This window comes from Aspergillus flavus, chromosome 3 (genome assembly GCF_009017415.1).
Source record: "Aspergillus flavus chromosome 3, complete sequence".
In the NCBI taxonomy this organism is placed as follows: domain Eukaryota; kingdom Fungi; phylum Ascomycota; class Eurotiomycetes; order Eurotiales; family Aspergillaceae; genus Aspergillus; species Aspergillus flavus.
This window is the reverse complement of record NC_092407.1, coordinates 3,278,293-3,300,066: the sequence shown is the minus strand read 5'-3', so window position 1 is coordinate 3,300,066 and position 21,774 is coordinate 3,278,293. Positions and strand designations below refer to the sequence as shown.

At 47.5% G+C, this 21,774-nt stretch overlaps 6 protein-coding genes across 6 annotated transcripts; 2 read left to right on the top strand and 4 right to left on the bottom strand.

Moving 5' to 3' along the window:
• Positions 1–163: 163 nt before the first annotated feature.
• On the bottom strand, positions 164–2,325 carry F9C07_7153 (putative serine/threonine-protein kinase nrc-2; the record flags this gene model as incomplete). Its single annotated transcript, XM_041285431.1, has 5 exons — positions 164–509; positions 564–945; positions 1,006–1,131; positions 1,186–1,359; positions 1,446–2,325. 5 exons carry the CDS (start codon positions 2,323–2,325, stop codon positions 164–166), a joined length of 1,908 nt encoding a protein of 635 aa, XP_041144895.1.
• A 2,483-nt stretch (positions 2,326–4,808) lies between these two features.
• F9C07_7152 (uncharacterized protein) lies at positions 4,809–9,821 on the bottom strand (the record flags this gene model as incomplete). The annotated part of the gene is made up of 4 exons (XM_071511582.1): positions 4,809–5,352; positions 5,411–5,485; positions 5,542–7,429; positions 8,081–9,821. 4 exons carry the CDS (start codon positions 9,819–9,821, stop codon positions 4,809–4,811), a joined length of 4,248 nt encoding a protein of 1,415 aa, XP_071365146.1.
• Positions 9,822–10,983: 1,162 nt separating this feature from the next.
• F9C07_1439314 (MYB DNA binding protein) lies at positions 10,984–14,302 on the top strand. Its single transcript, XM_041291134.2, has 4 exons — positions 10,984–11,217; positions 11,376–11,836; positions 11,903–12,556; positions 12,616–14,302. The coding sequence occupies exons 1-4, from the start codon at positions 11,097–11,099 to the stop codon at positions 13,999–14,001; spliced, it is 2,622 nt and encodes an 873-aa protein (XP_041144893.1). The 5' UTR covers positions 10,984–11,096; the 3' UTR covers positions 14,002–14,302.
• A 301-nt stretch (positions 14,303–14,603) lies between these two features.
• Positions 14,604–15,555, top strand: F9C07_7150 (transcription initiation factor TFIID 23-30kDa subunit-domain-containing protein; the record flags this gene model as incomplete). The annotated part of the gene is made up of 2 exons (XM_041291133.1): positions 14,604–14,990; positions 15,097–15,555. 2 exons carry the CDS (start codon positions 14,604–14,606, stop codon positions 15,553–15,555), a joined length of 846 nt encoding a protein of 281 aa, XP_041144892.1.
• A 730-nt stretch (positions 15,556–16,285) lies between these two features.
• F9C07_2066512 (mitochondrial 37S ribosomal protein uS19m) lies at positions 16,286–18,560 on the bottom strand (the record flags this gene model as incomplete). The annotated part of the gene is made up of 5 exons (XM_041291131.2): positions 16,286–16,369; positions 16,507–16,522; positions 16,599–16,669; positions 17,087–17,125; positions 17,166–18,560. 5 exons carry the CDS (start codon positions 18,558–18,560, stop codon positions 16,286–16,288), a joined length of 1,605 nt encoding a protein of 534 aa, XP_041144891.2.
• Positions 18,561–19,755: 1,195 nt separating this feature from the next.
• On the bottom strand, positions 19,756–20,784 carry F9C07_7148 (uncharacterized protein; the record flags this gene model as incomplete). The annotated part of the gene is made up of 1 exon (XM_041285422.1): positions 19,756–20,784. One exon carries the CDS (start codon positions 20,782–20,784, stop codon positions 19,756–19,758), a length of 1,029 nt encoding a protein of 342 aa, XP_041144889.1.
• Between the last annotated feature and the right edge of the window lie 990 nt (positions 20,785–21,774).

The window sequence follows — 21,774 nt, the reverse complement described above, 5'->3', positions numbered from 1 at the left end:
TCCAGATTATAGTTGTATGAAACTGTTGCTTCGGATACACAGATCTTTCATGCGTTATCGTCGTAAAATGAGCTCCAGAGCTATGCAAGGGATGCTCAAACGGTCTAATCGGTCATGCACCGAGAAAGTAGTACGATCACCGTAGCATCCGTCAGTCGACGAATTACATATCTCCGTCATGATGAAGAGTAACACTGTTGAACTCTTCAAATGGGTCGTTCACTTCCCCATTGGGCGTGGCAAGACCCGAATCCATGGGGACACCCTTCATCTTGGTAGGGTTGCTGCCGCCAATATCAACGCTGGCGCTTTCTTTAACATTGCGGAAATTTAGAGTATCCGTTCCTCGGCTTTGATGAGGAATCATCGGTGGCTTCATATGGCGAATAAGTGCCCATTGTGTTTGCCGGAAGAACGGGTGGGTCTTGACGTCCGAGGCACCAGCACGAGCTCCAAGACGCTTCGTCTCATCTTTAATCAACAACTTACGGATCAAAGACTTACACATACTATAGCCATGTGTTAGCGCTTGCCACATTGATGTGAAAATGAAAGAGTCTCACTTGGAAATTTGCTGGGCTCCCCCGTGTTCAGGGAATGGTACGTCATCTCGGAGGATGTTTCCAAACGTTGCGTTCCTGTTCTTACCCTTGAAAGGTGTTGTGCCGTAAAGCATCTCATAAATTAAGATGCCAAGGGTCCACCAATCAACTGCGCTGGTATGTCCGCAGCCCTTGATAACCTCCGGTGCAATGTACTCCTCCGTTCCTACAAAGGAGTTCGTCCGGAAATCGGCAATGCAGGACTTTGTGTCGATGGTGGGCAAAGACGTCGTCGAGTTGCCGCTCCGCCCCGGAATCATGGTGGGTGCACCACCAGGACCCGATTGTTTGGACAAGTCGAAATCTGACAGCATTATATGACCAGACTGATGCAGAAGAATGTCTGAATAATCTACCGTTAGTATAATGGCTACTATCATTAGTGTATCAGCGAATTACATACTCTCTGGCTTTAGGTCACGGTAGATAAAGCCCATGAGATGGAGGTACTCTAAAGCGGCTGTAACTTCCGCCGCATAGAACCGCGCCGCGTCTTCGGAAATGCATTTCCCTGGACGGGTCTGAAGAGCTACAGAGTCTAAATTAGCGGACATTCGAGATGGAGATCCTAATCTATACGCACCTCGGAAAAATTCACCACCGCTACAATACTCCATACATAAGTAGAGATAATCCTCGGACTGGAAAGAGTGGTAAAGCGTGACAATAAAAGGATGGTTACTTGTGGCGAGGATCTCTTGTTCGGCCAAAGCCCTCTTGATTTTGTTTCGTTTGATCATTTCTTTCTTGCTAAGGACTGGTATTGTCAGCAAGGGTATAGAAGATAGATGTCCAGAACATTTGGCTGCCCTAGTCTGTGCACTGAAACCACGGCAAACTCACCCTTCATAGCATATAAGCGGCTCGTCTTCTTTTCGCGAACGAGATAAACTTTCCCCACGTCACCTTTGCCGATCAACTTGATCTTGTCGAAACTACTTGGGCCAACCTCCACATTCCGAATTTTGATCGAGTTGGAGCTATACGTTCTGCGGAAGGCAACCTGGTTGCGAATCTCGCCGGGACTCGGGATCTTGCCATCGGCACCAAGTTTAGGTACGGCGAGACTCCCAACTGTATCCTCCGCGATAGTGATCTGAGAGTCGGTTTCTTCCACTGGGGGCTGGTTTCCAGTTTCAGCTGTCTGAGGGCGTCCATCATTGTCGCCCCGAGCAAACAGACCCTGTGCATTCGGGGCGGAAGCGACGCGGCGAAGTTTTCGAGCTAATTCGGTTTTGTTGGCAGTCGTGGCCTGCTCGGCGGCGGAGACACCGTCGACCTGTAGCTCTGGAGTGTCCGGCGGAGAGGAAGGCTCCGAGCCGTCATTGCGATGCTGTAAGGAAGGTTGCCCCTGATGAACGAAATACGGATTGGCTGTTGCGGTTGGAGACACTCCCTCATCCAGCGGGTTACCTTCGCTAGCAACAGTGGTTGAGCGGTTGCGACCAATTGTGGGGAGGAATCGCGATTGCCTGAAGGCAGACTTAGATTCGGTCTTGGCGCCGGTGTGAGGACTGCCCTCTCTATCCCGATCGCCACTGTGGCTATGACTGTGATGAGACGAATTGCTGCTCGAGCTATTTATGCGAAAAAAGTTCTTGATCTTTGTCGGGAGATGGCTCGACTCATTGGTATGTTTTTTGGACGGGAGAGAGAGGCTAGGGAAGCTTCCACGTTTCTCGTTCGACACATTGGACGGACTGGAGGCAAAAAGTTGGGTCATGCCGACGATTTCACCTGGACGTATACCAGGGATTGGGTGGCTGTTCCACGAGGTTGATAGTAATCGAATTTAGTGGGAGGGTAAAGAAGGAGTTGGGAGTCTGGATTGATCGATGCAAGGAAGGGGACCGAGCAACGGGCTAGAAACGGCGGGGGAGAAGGCGGTGCTAATGATTGCGATCAAAGGGACGTTCACCCGCAAACTGATAGTGACATGGGGGAAAGCCAGGTACCCGTCAAATCACCGTCGGAGGACTAGAACTGGGGGCACAAATTCGGTCAAAGAAAGTCGAAACTGAAGAACGAGGGACGGCGTGTTAATTTAAACTATCCTCTCCAACCCGGGGTGGGAACATTGAATGGAGAAGGGAGGAAAGAAAGAGAAGAAAGAGGGAAGGGGAAGGGAATACAAAAGTGGAGACGTGGAGGAAAGATTGGGAATTTCGGGCTTAGTCAATAAAACCGCCATCGACTTTACTATTTCCAAGATAAGTCACGGGTCAATATCACCCGCAGCCCGATTGTTTCTACTTCTTCTGGTCTGGGGTTTCACCATTCCGCAACATCGGGACATGCCGAGTCATGGCTAGGGTTTCAACTCCGACAAAATCATACTATCTTGTATGAATAATACAGCACTTGCCACCATTCCTGATTACTAATAGAGAAATAAGGCGATTGTAGTTATCCATCTTTTCTCGTTTTCATTTATCTTGTCTGTCTGAATCGGCTCTCTTTTCCTTCATTCATTCTCCTCTTTTTTCTCCTCTCTTCAAGAAATTCAAATTTGCCCCAAATGACAGCCGAAGGTTAAAACATGGTTCCTCGCTTGCAAGTCATTGGTCAGTGTCAAAGGAATAAACCGGGACTAGCGTGGCTGGGCGCATCATCTTGGCAAATAAAAATATCTCTCACTCATTGTCATCTATATCAATACTGAGTTACAAAACAATGTTTACAAATGCTTCACCACGCAAAAACATAAACAGTACGTACATACGCTCCATACATCATATCATATTTCACATTCAGCTTATAACTCAACCAGAACCCGATGTTTCAGAGCTAAATTTATGACAACTTCTTAAAGGATTCAGAGCACGGGCTTATCCGAGACCCATGCAAAAGGACCCAGATTGAGGCTACTATATCTCGCTTGCCAGACCTGTCTCAATGTAACTACCGTAGCGGATCGATGTAATGATATAGCTTGTGCTCACGTCACTTCTGTATCAACGATTCGCAAAGAGAGAAAATACAACCTAGCATAGTGAACTAATCCACATATCTTCGAGCTGCGCGGGAATATCTTGGTGATGGCATCTTCTCCGTGCATCAAGACTGTGCAATGAGCGCAGCGTGTCTACTTCGCCGTGAACGCCGCTTTGGCATAATGATGCTCCTACCCATACCCGGAGAAGGTTATGCATGCGCTGGATAGTATCCTTGTTCGTCTTTCAACCTCGGACACCTGAAAGAGAAAATACTACTTGTTAATCAGTTTCTCCCAGATCGTACTAAGCTCCTTGGACGGATGCTGCCCTGTAGATAGTCGTTCGTCGGGGTTGTCAACGCGATACTTACGAGTCACGAAGATGACTAGGGCCGGGCCATCATCATTACAAATTTACCAATAGAAATACATTCTTGCAGGATAAGAAGCCTATCTAATTCGCCTATGGACTGTTGTAAGATATACATTCTACCTAACCAGCTTCTAAGTACTTAGTATCGAACTAATCGGGGGCACGCCGATCATATGTAGCCTAAGTAGATAAGTGGGTCTTAAGTTGATGAATTTATGCCAAGAACCGTAACTCACCACTTCTCATGCGGCCTACGGAATGATGGTGCTTTCTTACTAGAAGCCCGCCAAGTTAACCAGTTCCGGGGTTGAGTGAGTGTGTATGTATACAGTACTCGGCGCTAATGCTAGGAGGTTTTATTACGAGCGGCAGAGTTTAGTCTATGTAAGAAGTTTCAAGCAGGAGACTTGATTCATGCTAAACTCGTATAGAGATATCCACCTAAAAACAGGATGACCAGCCTTTGGTGGTCACCAAATTCACATGGAGCCTACCCTTCCAGATAATTGAGTAGCCGAAAGCCTCGAAGCATATCCATCCGAGAACATCATGCATACTAATTATTCAAACACGTTAATTTGAGACAAAAGCGTAAACCCCATCTCCTAAGGTGGTCGACCCAAGATGAAAAATGTCAAGGGGGTCAAAAACATTATGCAAACTAATGGTGTATCGATTGCCAACCGTGCTTCCTATTTTACAGTTAGTATCGTCATCCATAAGCCTGTCACACTATTTGTCCAATTCGCTCACTTACCTGTTCAATCTTTTCGTTCCCTTTTTGTAGTGTTCAGAGAAAACAGTCAAATACTAAAAGCGAAAACCAAGAATAACATGTGAAAGGGGAAAAAGCCCTGGAGGATAATACAGCTGCTACTGGAGCCATGGGGCGATTGCTTTACCGGTCATTAGATTGACCCTCATTGTGAGAGTCGCGCATTTCACGTCGCTCTTCATCTCGGACTTGGCGAAAAAAGTCACGCAGCGTCTCGCGACTTGGCTTGGGACGCTGCTTGGGCATATACCATGGTCTAGCCTCTTGAACTGAATCATAGCATGCGGTCTCCTGCGTCTGTCTATCGCCGGTTTCCATTGTTCGCTGGCCTGTTTCGTTTCTAGGCGCATCTCCAGGGCCGTCAAAAGAGGGAACATAGGCCTGTACGTTGACGTTTTGAGGAACTGCCAAAGCAGCTGTTTTTTGAAACACTAAACCTCGATTTCGGCTCAGGAGCTGGGTATTCAAAGACGATATTGGCAGCTTCACATCCTGCATGCCCGAGTCCCCTCCTCGAGCTCTGTGGGTACGATGTAGCGTAGTGTTCTTGCTCGGCTTGACCTCTTTCCTGTCTTCTAATCGTCCCTGAATCCATCCAACATTATGTGGAGCACCTGAAGCATGTATCTCAGCTGACATGATTTTGTATTTGGGAAGGGACCGGGGACTGTTTAAGCATTTTGTGAGCAGAGCAGGTTTTACGTATTTGCTTGGGCAGCTCTTACCTTTCCCAGATGGTTTCTGGATTCCTCCCACATTTGGGATCCTCCAGAGAGCCCATGCTAACCAAGCGCTTGCTGCTATTATTAGGAGTTTGCAATCGAGGAAGAAACAAACTTTAAGAAGTAGTACTTACCTTCTTTCATGCACAGTAGCCCATGAGTCCGTTGTGGACACACAGGATGAAGAGAGTTTTCCTTTTGCCTCATTGTCTGACGTAGACGAAGTGTCGCCGCAGCTCCTCACAGCTTCTCGGAAATGGGCTTCAGATCCCCAGAGGTGGCTTGCAGGTTTCATTGGCCTGCCATTTGTGGTCATTCTCGTCGAATCTGGTTTACCGCTTGGAAGTGGCGGCAGATTTTGTTTGCCTCGTGTTGACCGATGAGATATTCTGCCTTCTTCCCTTTTCTGCTTTACAAGCTGTGTGGTAACAACAGATAACTCCTTGAGCAGTCTGCCAACAGGTTCGCCTCGCTCTGTGGCCTCTTCGATTTTGTGGTACAGGTGTTGAAGATCTGATGGCGATGGCAACCTAGATGATGCCTGTTCATCACCGGTGCTGCCAGACTCATCACTAAAAGTTGAGGTGTGGATTTGCTTGTCTCGTTGATTTATGTTTAGGTTCGTTCTCGTTTCATCATTTTGCTGAGACAAATTGAGATTACCGAGAGTCCCGTTTGCGGACATATCTTTAACACCTACAGCCGAGCCTGGGTTTCCCAAGTTTTGCCACGGAAACACTGGGATGGAAGCTTCACTTTCTGGGTAAAGCATCGGGAGTGTAGGCGGAGTCAAGTATGTAGGCAATGCCTGACCTGCGCAGCTCGCACTGGAAGATGAAGACACTGGTCCCAAGAAACCTTGATAGTCTGCCATACTTCCTGTTAGATAGGTAATAGGCGGTACGAGTAAATCAGCATTGACTCTTTGCTGGTCGCTTGAACCATTCATGCTTGGTTTTCCAAAGATAAGTTCCAGCTGCTCTCTATACATTCGGACTACGTCCAACTCTCGCACCAAACTCTTCCGCTGTTCAACCATTACCTTTTTCGACCGAGAGTCTATATCCCAGGTGTGTATAGCCATGTACCTGTCAAGGCGAGAGAGTTGGGATGAAAGTGACTCATACTGCTTTTTAGCTTCGTCCAAGCATTTCAAGTGCGGCATTCCTTGGGACATTGGTGGGAGATACTGTGGCTGTTTGGGTGCTGGAAACTGACTACCGACAGATTGATATACCTGAGGCGCAAAAGTCGGATAGCCGGGTTCATAACTCAGTTGGCTCTGACTGAAAGCTGAGGAAGAGCCCGCACTAGCAGCATTACTGCAAGATGTAAAATCAGAAGACGCTGTTGACACAGCTAAGTGTGGCTGGCCCGATGTTGGCATAGAAGACATAGGACCCTGCACATTCAAGCTTGGGTACATATCTGGGATGCCTGAGTGCATATCCGAACCAACACCATACATCGCTTGGTCTGGAAACACTGGTACATAAGCCATTTGAGGGTACTGATCAACGCGAGGAAGTTGCTGATTGTTGAATGCGACGGAATATCCGGAAGGTAGGGCATATCCCGGCGCGGGCCATGGAACAATTGGCGGGCATCCTGATCCTTGAGATGTTTGGTCAAATATGCCATTGGTGAGAGATAGCTTTGCAAGGTCCGGGAGGATTCCAGTAGGGCTCACAGAATTCCTTGATATGTCGCTTCTGTTAGAGTTCGTCTCCATTGACCCTATTGGAATATTGCCGGATAAACTTTCGCTTTCGATTCTCATAATAGACCCGAGTGCCTCCATCTCGTGATCGCTTGCCTCCTTCTTCTGCATAGGCAATTTGAATTTCGGGGCAGGGGTCTGTGGTTCCATAGGAACGATACGGCCACCAGCAGTAACGCGTTGATGCTTCGGGGATGTATGATCCTTGAGGAACCGTGCAAAGCCCGCATCAGTTTGTGCACGACTCGATCGAGGAGGGTCTTTTGGCACACGAATTGGACAGTGTAAGCGGTTTAGAGAAGCTTCAGTTTGGTGTGAAATATTCGACACTGTTCTTGACCGATTGACCAACTGTTCAGTTAAAACGTTGGTGCTTGTATGGTTGTGGCGGAGTAAATTGTCTGCGTCGCAGATCAATAGTCGAGCATAGTTAGTATTGAGCTTGCATGTTTTTTTTATTTTTAATGCAAAACAAGTGTACATACAGCCAAGCGCCTGGTCACTGAATTTATTGAGTTCTATACACGCGTTTTGGCTCAAAGCCAGTAGAGTTTGGATGTCATACTTCTTCATGTTGCGATTTAGGAAGGGAAAGGTGAAGGAGCGTAACTAGACGGAAGACATGTGTCTTTCGTGTAAGAAGAGGTTGAAGAGAAATAACACAAGGGAGATATTCCGGAAATGCAGACTTTGAGTTGTTTGTTTTCAGAAGGTCCATGGACAGTGATGTCGTCTGCCCAATCTGGAAAGTGCACACTACTGGGCAACCAGATCTGGGACTGATAATTAGCTCCTTTTCTACATAAATAATAAACAGTAAGAATCACTTCTAATAAGTAGTTAGAAATATAAATGAATACATATAATTAAAAATACTAAGACCTGAAAGTGAAACGAAGGGCGTCCGAGAACAATAGCACATAAGTATTATGGAAAGGCAGCACACTACACACTTTCCCGGGCTGTGACTGGCCGTATAGCACTGTGGATTTGCCACTCCTCCTCCTCTGGTTCATTAAAGGGAGAGACGGCTTGCTCACCCCCCGTGTGATTATTATTATCAGCCGGTTGTTGGCTTTTCATTTCCCAGCTGCCTGTGCGCTCATGTCCCCTCACGACAGTTATACCAGCACCGCTGCTATGAGTCTCTTTGGTATCTGCTGGTTTGACATCCTCCCAAGTAGGATTTTTGAAAGTGACATCAGAGTCACTTGCCATTTTGCTGTTCCCTTTGAAGCCTCCGAGGCTTGACCGTCGAGTGCGATTCATGCGGAAACCACATACTAGAAACCCGAGGATTGAGATGAGAGCAATCACTACAAGTGTAACAACAGCCCCAATGACACCACCAACAGCAGGACTCAGGCCCTTGTCGCTAGTAGGTCGGTTCTGATGCCCATCGAAGACGTCAGAGCAGAACGTAGCTTGTGAATTGCAAAGAAGACACCATTCTTTCGTCGATCCTAGCGAAACTTCCTCCATTTCTGCTTGAAATTCCGTAAAAGGAATAGCTATATTGCTGGGTCCATGTCCAAAGAGTGGGTAGGATTGGAAGTCAGCCGAATGGGTTCCATTTCTCAGGAGAAATCGGACGTAAAGCTGAGATGGATCGGGGTACGCGGGGCTGGAGTTATTCTCCAGACTGTAAAGTTCAAACACCATCGATGCACCACGCGTTGGACGTCCGTAGAAATTTTCATATTTTGGTGACGCAAGTTGCATAAGGGATGCAAGAGCGACAGCAGGCTCATCATTACCAAACAGGAGTGCTATTTTTCCGTTGGTCCCTCGATAGTCGATATTGTTGTTAAAGGCATCCAGGATACTTGAGGCTAAGGTGCGCCCAGCAACAGTGCGAATACGGTCACTGACATTAGTCCCTGTTGAGTCCATATAGCCATTCGTTGCGAAAACGTAGCGGTCCGCAAGAGAACGAGCACGGTCTATGTCATCCTGGTTCACGTTATGTAATAGTGATTCATTATGCACAGACTCGTAGTCCAAGTATTCTGAGATCATAACGGCATTTGCATAATTGGCTGAAGAAGGATCCAGTACTCCAGACAGAGAGAATGGGTAAATCTTGCTATAAAATGCTGCTGAATCCTGCGTGATCTCTTGAGCCTCAGGACTGTATTTGTACTCGGTATCGGCAACTTGGTGCAGCAGGCAACCTGTATCCCCGTCCAGCTTAATTGATCGAGGGTCCATCGCATCAAGAGTGACGATTTGGGGATATTGATATCCACCCAAGGGAGCAGTGACTATAGAGCCATTGGCAAGTTGGAAGGGGGAATCAGAAAATGTTGCGTTGAGCGATTTCTCGAGAGGTGGGTAAAGGCCTTGCATGAAAGCCTGAGCAGACGCAACCACTGACGGATCAGTGGTCGAAAACACGTCCACCTCCTCGGCATCTATCAGATATGGCGATAGATTTTGGATTCTTGTATTTGAAGTGTTATTATTGTCATGTATCGCAACATAGCGGTCCCGGAAAACGGATCCTGCCGCATACAACTCATTCGCCCCATATGGAGTCAAAGCTTTGGGACGAGGTAGGGCCGATGGGATACTATCTCCATAAAGGTTGTAGGCAACGACTGCCCACACTTTCTCTTCCAGATTTTGGGCAGAAGCCAGGGATGTGTGTATTGCTGCCGCCGCAGTAATGACATGGAAATTAGAGATTAACATAGTGGGCAGAGGGTATCAAATGGTTCTCTTCATGGAAGGGTATATCTTATTAAATTGGTTTTCATCAATCACATATAGAAGACAAAGAACAGCGCGAGTAAGAGCACCTAGTTAGCAATAGGAGAAAGAGGTGTATTACAGTTCACTAAGGCCAGGTACATGGAGGAGGAGAAGAATGTATAAGAGCTAGAAACATTGGGATAAAGGCTCTGAGGCCTAGGCTCCGGTAGCATCCATTTGACTTTGGCAAGTCCATGGAAAATGACGACATAAATTCATACTTTCTTCGTAAGAGGAACCGTGAACCAGTGGATACTCTTGACAGTGTATACCTCCGGAACGGTGCGATAGTACATACTGGTAGCTTCAGAAGGCCTGGTCCTAAGTATTCAGCAAATCAAGTAACCCATTAGCTTGCGCGCCTCAGGGCGACTGTTAGGCCGATAACCGACAGTGCGTTCAAATGCTTCAGTTTCAGCAGGTACAGTTTGTTTCCGAAGGTGGCTTATATGGAAATCAAAGACACTCGGTTGAGTTGTCTTCGACCGGACTGCCAGTGGCTTCTTTCCCTTCCCGGAAGGAAGTATCACTCAGTGGACTGTTTTTCCATATAGGTACACAGTAAAAGATTGCAAAAAGTTAGTCAAGTACCAAGATAAACTTGTTGATCGTTGATCGATTGCGACTCAAGAGACGATATCTCACTATGGAACGATAGTCTATCGATGACGTGTAGACTGAGGAAGGTAGCATCCCAACGAAAGCAACCGTAATAGTCAGGCGTGTACGGTACAGATGAATAGAAATCTCCTTGGGAGTTTGACCTCGCGGGTCTTGATTGTGGTATGATCCACAGAAGCCTACTGCGTAGATACTATGTTTTCCTAGCTATCGAATAGACCAGGTACAGGATGGTCGCGTAGCCGAAATGAAGGAATGAATGCCTGAGGCTACAAGACCTCATACTTTTATGTATTTTGACTTTGAAACCAGGTAGTGAGGACTTATGGTGTAGACGTCCAAATTAGCAGAACACAAAAATCATGAGCTGCAAGAAATGAGAGAAATTTGACCGTGTTCCTCCCTACTAAATTCAGTTACTGCGATGAAAACCGCCGAGTTGTTGCTTCATGGCTGCCTCAGGCTCTGATGGTCACCTTTCCGCCCGGCGAAAATTCTGTCACGCCATTTATCCGCCCGTCTCATCCTCTCGCAAGCCCTACGCCTGCGCCCTACCCCTAAGCCCTTATTTCTGCTCTTGGAAGTCAACGTCCAATGCAGACCGACTTGACTGTTCCTAACATGGTGAACACACGAGCTGAAGGGCCGTCTGTCGATGGGCAAGACTCTTCTGAGCTTCCTCCAACTTCTATCCCCCAGGATGAGGATCTCAATGGTAAGTTATGTGCGCGTCTTGCCAGCAATCCATTGCTCCCATCCGGCCGTTCCTACTAGCAGGGCAGAATGCCCATTATTGTCCCTTGAACTCACTCAAGAGGCTCTCCTACATAATTTTATAGACGTGAAACCGAGCATTAACTCAATATATTATAGTCGCCCCGAAAATGTCCCGGCCCCTCGAGGAAGACGACGGTGCAGTCTCTCCCCGAGCCTCCAAGAAGCCGCGCCTCAAGTCGGAGCCAGGAGACCTCTCACTCCCACCACAACCGCCCACTGTTGTGGACCAAGGACCAGGAAATCAGATCGAAGAAGAGTTGGCCTCGGCCCTGGGTCCTAGTATAGTCGACACGGTAGAACGCCAAGATGACAAACCTAGTCACATCGGGACCCCTGCCGAAAGCGCAGTGGCACCGGAACCCAACCAGGACATTGATACGGATATAGCTACAGTCATTTCAAGCATCATGAACCATGCGGAACGGGTCGAGGAACAATGCGCTATCGGGCAGCAGCAATTGGCAGATAATTCTGGCCAGTTGGCTCCAAAAGGAATGGTATTTGTCAAAGCAAATTCCCACCTTAAAATTCAAAGTTTGCCCATTCTTGACAACCTAGTAAGCATAATTTTGGAACAGCGCTTTTTCTTTGCATGGATCAAGTATGTTCTAACATTCATTCAGTCTACCCAAATTCTATCTCTGCTGGCAAAATCGACTTATCAGGATATCACCTCGTTTGTCTCCGAGCCGGATTCCGAAAATGGACAAGCTTATGCTACCATGAGGTCGCTTTTTGACCACACCAAGAAAGTGTATTCAACCAAAAAGTCCTTCCTGTCTGCTACCGAACTTGAGCTCACAGAGTCTTCTCAAGTCGACATCATCAGGAAGGCCAACCTTGCCTCGTTTGTCTCCAGCATCTTTGGAACACAAGAGATTGGATTCTCCGAACTAAATGATAACTTCCTCGATGTTTTTGTTCCGGAGGGTGGTCGTCTACTTAAGGTACAAGGAGCTCTCTTCTTAGAGCTGAAAACACAGGCTTTCATTGCCTCAATGAATAACACGGAACGATCACGGACTGAGCTGTTGTACGACTTATTTCCCGATGACTTAGAGCAGCGTCTGCTTGAAAGACGTCCAGGAACTCGTCAACTTGCTCCAAGCGAAACTGATTTTGTGAATCGCGCCAAGTCGCGCCGTGATATCCTCCTCAACGATATCAACAATGAAGAAGCGATGAAGGCCTTGCCAGACAAGTATCATTGGGAAGATTTCCTCAGGGATCTAAGCTCTTATGTCACCAAGAATTTCGATACGATCAGTAATCAGCAGGTTCGATGCCCCAGTTATCCCTTTTAGTAGAGAGCATCTAAAGTACTAATTTGATTCAGTCAAAAAAGATAACCAAAGGACGTCAGCCATCCTCTTCGAGCGGGGACACGCAAGAGCCAAGCAACGCTCCCCTTCAAGGCCAATTTTCAGTTGCTTCTCAGCCTCCTGACGTTCCCGTTGACAGAAACATGCACGGTGATCTCGTTGCTCGCGCTGCTCGTGCAGCACAGATTGCATTGCAGGGCCATGGGCTGAGACGCTCTCAGCAGCAGTCACAGCAACAGCAGCAGCAGCAGCAACAACAACAACAGCAACAGCAACAACAACAGCAACAACAACAACAGGTACAGCTTCACCAACAGCAACCTCAGCCCCAACAACAAACCCAGCAGCAGCAGGCGCCTCAGCAGCCTCAACATCCCATTCAACAGCAGCAGCAACCCCAGCAGCAACATGTACCTCATCACCCAACCCAGCAAGGTGCACAAATCTATCACGGCTATGCTCCTGCTCAACCAAGTGGCCAGCTTCCACCTCAGCAGCCTCCTCATCATCAGCAGTATCAGCCAAGTCCTACACCCCCAGGTTATCAACCACAGCCCACGCAGCCTACCTTTCAGCAGGGACCAATCCAGGCGAATTTCCAACAATATAACCATGGCGCCCCAGTCTCCATGCCTGGAAGGCCAAATTCTGCAGCTGCCAATCATGGGTATATGCCTGGCATCCCTCATTATTCGCAGTCGCAGCCGACTCAAGTCCTCTACGAGCGGGCTCGTATGGCAGCATCGGCGAAGTCATCCCCCAGTAGCCGCAAGTCAGGCCTACCAAGCCAGCGTAGACCTTGGACAACAGAAGAGGAAAATGCATTGATGGCTGGTCTAGATCGTGTCAAGGGGCCCCACTGGAGTCAGATTCTAGCAATGTTTGGCCCTGGAGGTACTATTAGTGAAGCACTGAAAGATCGGAATCAGGTTCAGCTCAAAGACAAGGCACGCAACCTGAAACTTTTCTTCCTTAAGAGTGGAATCGAAGTTCCCTACTACCTGAAGTTCGTTACTGGTGAATTAAAAACTCGTGCACCCGCTCAGGCTGCCAAGCGTGAAGCACGAGAGCGGCAGAAGAAGCAAGGTGAAGAGGACAAAGCTCATGTCGAAGGAATCAAAGGAATGATGGCCCTAGCTGGCGCACACCCTCAGCCGGTTGCCTTAGGCCACGGTCATGACGGCATGTCTGCATCTCCCAGTCTGCCACCTGATGCTGGTGCTCATGCAGCATTCGATCAAACCGCTGAGCAGAATTTGATGCAAACCCTTGGTCAGGAGGTGCATGGAGATCAGTTCGGACAACACCAGCATCATCAACATCAACATCAACATCATCAGCACCAGCACCACCCACATCATCAGGATCCTGTTGATCCAAATATGCATCTTGGACAGTAGATTGAGTCTTCCTGTCCTCGCCTTCTTCTTTTCCTCAGCTTCTTTTTCTCTCCCTTTTCCTTTTCTTTTCTTGCTCTAGGCAGTTGTCCGTCGCCTGCGTACTACGCTCCAGTTGTATCTGGTTGCTACAAAAAGGTCACCCTTCTTATGTAATGGTTTTATCTGGGTTGAAAGATTAATGGCGGGTTGGAATTCCATATATGGTTTCGATATGGGACATTCTGTAACAGTAAATAGGTGATTCACGAACAGGCAGGGGTTATATGGAACAATGGATGTACTTTTATTGCATAACATGGAATGTAAATGCGTGAGTTGTACAGACTCTCAAGCATCAGGGCACACTGTTAGGGTAAAATGGTAGAAGAAGGTAAATTTATCGGAATTTAATCGCGGAGAGTAAGTCAGTCACGTTGGGCCGCGCACGGGTAAAGTTAAGCTAAGCTCTCCGCTGGTTCAACATCGACGTATCGCCGCCATTCATCGGACGCCCTGACCTCGAAGTACCCTGTTCCAACTCGTCCCCTGCCAAACACGGATAATTTGCTTTTTTACAGCCCAATCTCCTGATCGCCTTACCAGATACTTCCTTTGTTCACACCATGGCCGACCAAGCGCCATCACAGACTCCTGTCCCACCTTCGTCGCAACCACCACCTTTGTCACAGACTGGCTCCCAAGAACCTTCAGCATCATCTGCCTCAACATCTGGTGAACCAGCAACGTCGTCCGGAGCGACAGCTCTTCCGAAACCTGACCCCGATGCAACAGATGGTCCTGCCTTGGACGCTTCCATCGAACAAGATATCGATCTAAACGCAAGCAACGACACCAAAATGACAAACGCAAACGATGCGGAAGACCCTACCGTAGGGAATCCGATTCAAACTGCGACGTCAGTCGACGCTTTTGCGGCGGCAGCAGCGCCATCGAAGAAGGAGACGAGCTTGCGCGAGTTCCTGGGTAAAATGGATGAGTATGCGCCTATTGTAAGTTTTTTTCCCATCTTTCCTTTTATTTTAATGAACGATCCCTCTTTATCATTTCATGATATACAGTTCGGGTTATGATCATCCAGAAACTAATATTCAATAGATCCCTGACGCTGTAACAGCACATTATCTTACCCTTGCCGGTCTACCACCCCCAGGAAATGGCCCCAACCAAACACCCCCACACTTGGCCCGACTTCTTGCTTTAGCAACCCAGAAATTTATCGCGGATATCGCCGCGGACTCCTACCAGTACGCGCGTATTCGGGCTTCTAATAGTTCCTCCGCCAGCAACCCAATGGGCAGTCTTAACGCTGCGTCGGGTCTCGGTATGCCCGCTGGTGCGTCTGGCGCAGGTGCAGCAAGTGGTGCTGCTGGCGCTTCGGGTGGAGATGCAGGCAAGGGCAAAGCCAATACACATTTGGGAATTCAAAGGCCCGGCTTTGGCGGTGGTGGCTCAGGAGGCTCAGGGCAGGGACGGACGGTGCTCACCATGGAAGATCTGGGAATGGCGGTTGCCGAGTACGGCGTGAGTGTTAAGAGAGGCGAGTTCTACCGGTAGAGATTGGGTGATGGGATACCACGACGAGTGGCTCCGCGGGCCGTTGGTTGGACATTCTGAGGCGTGAGATGGCAGCAGATTCTTGAACGTCGACTTTAATTGGAAGGGGTTTGCTTACTGGCGTAAATACTGGGCTGGGGACAAACGATATCCTGCATTTGGGCTTCTAAATTTTTACCACACGAGATTTTGCATAGGCGTTTGGGATGGTGAAGAATCAATGGATATAATCCATTTTGCACTGCTTCATGTCGAGGTCGACAGTGGTTGTCTTTCTTCCTTCTTGATGCGTTAAAGAACCGAAGAATAGATCACAATATTGACTCAATGATACTGATTATCCTGACTCCACAGTGACAATGACAGCTAATTTTACATTCAACATATGCGACATAGATATACAAGAATACGGAAACGCCAATAGAGAACAGTAGAATCCTCCCCGCAAACCTCAAGTCAGGCATTTATTGCCCTTCCCATCACCCACAGAGCACAACAACCACACAGCCCCAAGCCAATTAACTATTTGTTCTTCGACTGCTTATACGTAAACCTCTTCCGGGTCCTGTAAATCCACAACAAGTCAGCCAACGACAACCTCCCAACAACAAAAGAGAAAAAAGCCACATACGCAACATATTCACCAAGCTTCCGTCCGACCATCTCCTCAGTGATCAAAACATCCTGGTAGTTCTTCCCATTGTGCACCGAGAACCGCAAGCCCACGAAGTTAGGGAGGATTGTTGCTCCGCGCTTTTGCGTCTTGATCGGGGGTGTGTTCGGCGGAGGAGGGAGTTTCCGGGGGAGAGGGAGACTATCAGATTTCAACCGTGTTAGTTATTGATATCGTATATAGGGCCCCGAATTATGTATGTAGGATCTCGGTTCGGGGTTTTGCCTCAGCTCAAGCGCTGGTTTGGGGGAGGCTATTGATTGATGGGATGAGCGTACGGGACAATGTTTGGGCCTGTTGCGATGGATTGTGTTAGCAGATTGATGTCTGTTTTGGGGCATGTGGTCGCTGTGGGTATGAAAAAACTTACCTTTCCAAACGGAACGCCCCAGGAGGGCACGGGTGGGAAACATTTTGTTGGCAGCTGCTGGGTTGGTTTCGCTGTTGCGATACTTCCGATACAAATTGTTCGGAGCGGCGTTGTATCGGCTTAGTCAGCGCATTTCAAGTATCCTGGGATACTGAAAAGCGAGCTACTCCGGATTCCAGCAATTAAGTGTCGGATACTGCTTAAGATAGGTCCCGGTTTCGTCAGATCATGGATGGTCTATTCTGAGGGATATATAGGGCTTGTAAAAATTGCGAGTGATTTCAGCTTGTGGCTGCTATTGAGTATCCAGCTGGAGGGTGTAGATGGTTTAATTCGATTCTTCAGGGCATTTAGTTGGTGCTTTATTCTATTTGCTACTGCTAGAATTTAGTGTCTTTAACATAGAAAGTAGCTTCCGTACACTACTTGGTAGTTCACTAATACATTGGTAAACATATGCATAAGTGTGATATCCAGTCGCCGGCGACTATTGGATACATTTCCAGATAGAAACTTGTACATTTACTCTGCAGAAAGTTCATTGAGGAATTTTGCCAGATTTCGTACTCCCATGAGTACATTTTCGTCCGGCCCCTGACCGGGTGTCCAGCTGGCGTGCGCAAAATCAATCAGACGGAGATCATGCACCTTCGGAGGTTCCTCCTCGTCTTCTTCAATATCAGTGTCACCCAGCTGAATAGTTTCCGGATCGATGCTGATATTGATAGCCTGCTGAGGTTGGCCATCTTTCCCGACCGGGAGATCCACCACTTGATAAGCGCCGTCCTGCTGGACTTGAAGCTCAAAACTCTCATCGTCTTCTTCCTCTGAGTCCTCTTTGGGGTTCTCTTTGACTTTCTTTTCCTCCTCGAGTGCAATCTCCATCGCCTCTGGGTCGCCCTCATAGACGATCAAGACACTTGCAGAATACATCCGACTCTCTTCGGATTCGAGAACCTCCTGCAAGTTCTTTAGTTCATCGGCCAGTCTCCTGGCGATAAGTTTCGAGCGGTCAACCGAACCAGCCTTGGCACCAGCAAGGAAAGTCTCGAACCCCTCCTTAACATTCTTATCACTGAATGAACGTCCGTACCACTTATCGTAACGCCTATAGCCGTCCTTTTCAATGACCTCGCCCTTTGCGCCCTCTGAGCCCTCATATTTAGTCGCATACGGGTCGGTCTTGCCCCCTTCGTCGTTCTCCCCATTGACACCAGTCCACACTTTCATCCCGGCAATTCGGAACCCCAGACTGGAGCTAGTCGTCTCCTTAGACACATTGTCCAGCTTCGTTCGCTTCGCAAGCGGCGCATCGTCCGCCCACAATCGTGCGCCCAATTTGACGTCCAAGACGTTTGGTCGTTTGAACCCACATGCCACATTCTCCAACACGATTGATAGTCCCGTGTCGATCTTCTTTCCACCTGATGGAACCCAATCCTTTTCTGTGGTTGCGGCTGCGTCGGGCGCATTTGCTTCTCCGTTCGGTTGGGGAGTTGCGACAGCGGTCGACACCTCGGACGAATCGGAGCTAGGAAGAACGATAGCGCCCGGCTGGGCACTGGCGAGCGCAATCGGCTGTTGCTGTCCATCTGCAGATGTCAAACTTCCGATGTAGGTCGGAATAAATTCGGCGAAAGCTGGGTGGAGGGCGCAGGACTCGTAGAACGCAACTTCCGCGGGAGTGCAAGGCTTCGCGATGAAAGAGCCGGAGGGAGTACAGCGAACGCCGTCACTATTATAGTTAGTTACTATTGGTAAATCTAGGAAGCTGCAGTGTGGTATGCGCCTTCGAGATTCACATACGTAGCCATCTGCTACCGCATGGGAATTCCGGACTGTTTCGGGGTGGAGGTGGATAGAGAGAACGTACTGTCCAGCCGCAGCATGGTCGAAGGCGACGAAACTGTCGTTGTCCAGCTTTTGAGCCTTGGAACTTTCTGACCTCGAAGAAGATGGCATTCTTATAGTTATTTTTGGTAAACAAGAAGAAAGTAACAATTATGCAGGTAAGATGACAGAATTCTATGACAATATTCCATAGATCGCAACACGATCAAAAGATGCGGTAAAGGATGGATAAGATAAAGGACAGCGGGGGGGTGGATGAAGCACAATACTAATTTGAAGAAATGAAGGGGAAAGGAGCAACTGAAAGGACACTAAAGGAGAGACAAGCAAGGTAAGCAAGAGGAGACTTAACTGTGGGATATTAATGTTACCTAAAGGCGTGCTAAAGGCATGATCGGCAATCAGGGGGGAATTTAGTTCCAGAATGATTTTCCTTGCCAGTTCACTATGGGGAAAACCCCCCCTTAATGACTTAGTCACCGATCTAAGGTTAAAAAAACGTGGAACCTCTTGGTCCAGTGCACTGACATCTTTCCCTTTCGATTCTAGCGCCTCATTCTGCCTGTCAACCATACCGGAACTCAATTTAAACGTATGCTTGAGACTTGGTGTGCTCCTCAGCCTCTTGCATGTAACAATGATACGTCCGCGATTTTTTCTTATTTATTGGAATCCTGATTAACCTCGCTATAATAGATGAAGGCTTCCGGCAATAGCATATACTACCTTCTGATAAGCGCTGTATGAACGGGCACGGACGCTGAATATCAGGAGGAATATGCAATATCATGTCCGGCATCGTCTCTATCTCCATAAGCCTTCCAACTCCTCACAAACTCAATCGGTGCCTGTTACATATCATGCGTTAATCAATATGGGTATAAAATTAATTAACTTGAGATATTCAAATTGTGTTATTATGATTGATATTTACCTAGGTAAAACCCTCTTTGCACTGCGTGAAACCAGACTATTCTGAAAATTTGAGACTTGGCTTGGAAAGGAAGAATAATGCAGCACGAAAAACAAAGAATTAATAGAAAGAAAGAGGAAGAGACGGCTCTGATGCTGGCAAGAACGCACCACGTAGCCGAGCGCCGTCAGCGAACCAACTGTTCAAATCAAAACCATGAGCCGCAGGAATGACAAAAACCAATTTCCAGATTAACCCAATTCAAATCCATGGAATGTGGTTATAATTGCCCCAACAATGTCATTCCGGGGTGCAACAAGCCAATTCCATTCGCGCAATATCCGATACCTGATTCTCATCCTTCATTGATGCCAGTAGAGTAGGAATACCAGATCAATAAAGCTCCCCATGTTTCCGAGATTGCCACCAGGCTTCCAACATGTGGGTTGGGAGGAATGTCTCTCGAATTTTTGGGGTAATCGTGAAAGCTGTATGCTTGAATTCCGTCTCAAGCCACGGTTGCCAATCCCAGTCAATCCAACCGGCAAAATCAAGCATGCGAGTTCTGAAGACTGCGTGCCATCGCAGCAAGGGTGAAATATAAGTACCTGGGAGGAGATATGCGTCGATCACAGGACTGTTGAATATGCTCCCACGACCGAATTGTGCATCACCAAAATCAATGCAAACGGCTTTTTCATGGGCGGAAGTATTAGCCACCACAACATTTCTCGGCTTGAGATCTGGTAGAAGAATATCCCGCGTGTACGCCAAAGTTTCGAACTGGATAATAGCCTTCATGATGTTCTGTCGATCTCGTTGCGGTACTTCTTTGGGAGAAATATCCCACATTGAGCGCCCAGGTATATACTCAATCAGGATGAGACGGACTTCGCGTGTGTTGGATGCGTCGACAGGCACTTTCAAGGAAAATGACCCATAATATTCGGGAATCATAGAGCCCTGAACGTCTGAAAGTGTCATGTATGCAGCGACTTCGTGCGTGTAGTGATTGTCAACACATACGAAAGGGTCATAAAAGCCGCCGTCATCATTAAGATACAAAGGGTCATATATCTTCGCCACCACTCGCTTTCCCTTTTCCAGGGCTTTCAAGGGCACGACACTAATAACTTCAACGAGAACCAGCTGGGCATTCTGTTCATTTCCTGCCTGTAGTATCTTGCATATTTGTAACTCAATACTAAATGGTCCGTCAGATCCTTGCAGTGGCGGGTGCTTTATGCATCGTTGGACTGGATGAAGCTTCCTTCTTTCCCTCGTTCCAGTCTTATCATTCAAGCCAAATGAATCTGTCATTGGGGTTGGAGGAGGAGGAATATGTTGCCGCACAGTAAACCTCCATCCGTTGACGTAGGGATTTGTTGGCTTCGCTCTTTCTCTTCGAAGCAAGCGATGCATGGCGTTAGATATATTCTGATTCCTGATCAAACCTACAAAACACTTCAGGCAGTGATGTAAAGAGGATAAAAAGTTGTCCGACCCTGTGATATAGTACTTAGGATTGGAGAAGAGCCAGGGCTCAAAGTGAATTACGTGTCGTAGGTGTATATTAATAGCGCAATAGCTTCCCTTTATTGTAAGAATTAGAGTACAAGTTGCCTGGCAGTCGTTGGCTATCATTGAAGCACTAAGTGCTAGCAGGTTCAATATCCATCTTCATAGCTCGAAATATACAATATATACTGATATCAGGGTATCGTGGGTCTTACGGTTTGTAAAAGATGAATTGCTTTGTGCAGAATCTATCTCTAGTCAACTGATTATACATCATTTAGGTGGTCAAAAACAGCATTCTAAAGCAAGCCTCCCTTAGTAACACGCATAAGGGAATCCAGCAAGTCTGTCTAAATCATTCACTCAGTTAGGCCCAAGGTTTCAGATTGGGTTCATTCAGGCTGAACAGCGGAACGGCCCGAGTACTCTATTGTGACTAGCGGAAATAATAAACATGGCAGATTATTGATCCACCATACTACATGATATGTATATCTCACAGCTCTGAATCTCTAGATTGTGATTCTTAATAATTACAGCAATATATGTGATTGTTTGTTTCAATGTCGCCCGAAAACAGTAATGATGGGTAGTGCAAGAGCAAGCTTAACTTCATTGTTGGTATCATTCCAGCCGATGAGCTGATGGGATTTTTGTACTACATACAAAGAATATGAAAGACGGGTACTTGGAATGTGATTAAATTGCAAACGGGCTGCAGAGTACCGGATGCCTAATTAGTTGTAAGCCAGTGGGCATTCATAGTATTGGACAGGCGCGCGCCATTCCCTGTTTTGAGAACTATTCACTCGATCTTTCTTTCCTGTCTCCCACACTCCAATTTATTTTGATCTGGGTCTCCAGGTTTCTTTCTCTCCCCCACTTCGCTAAGTA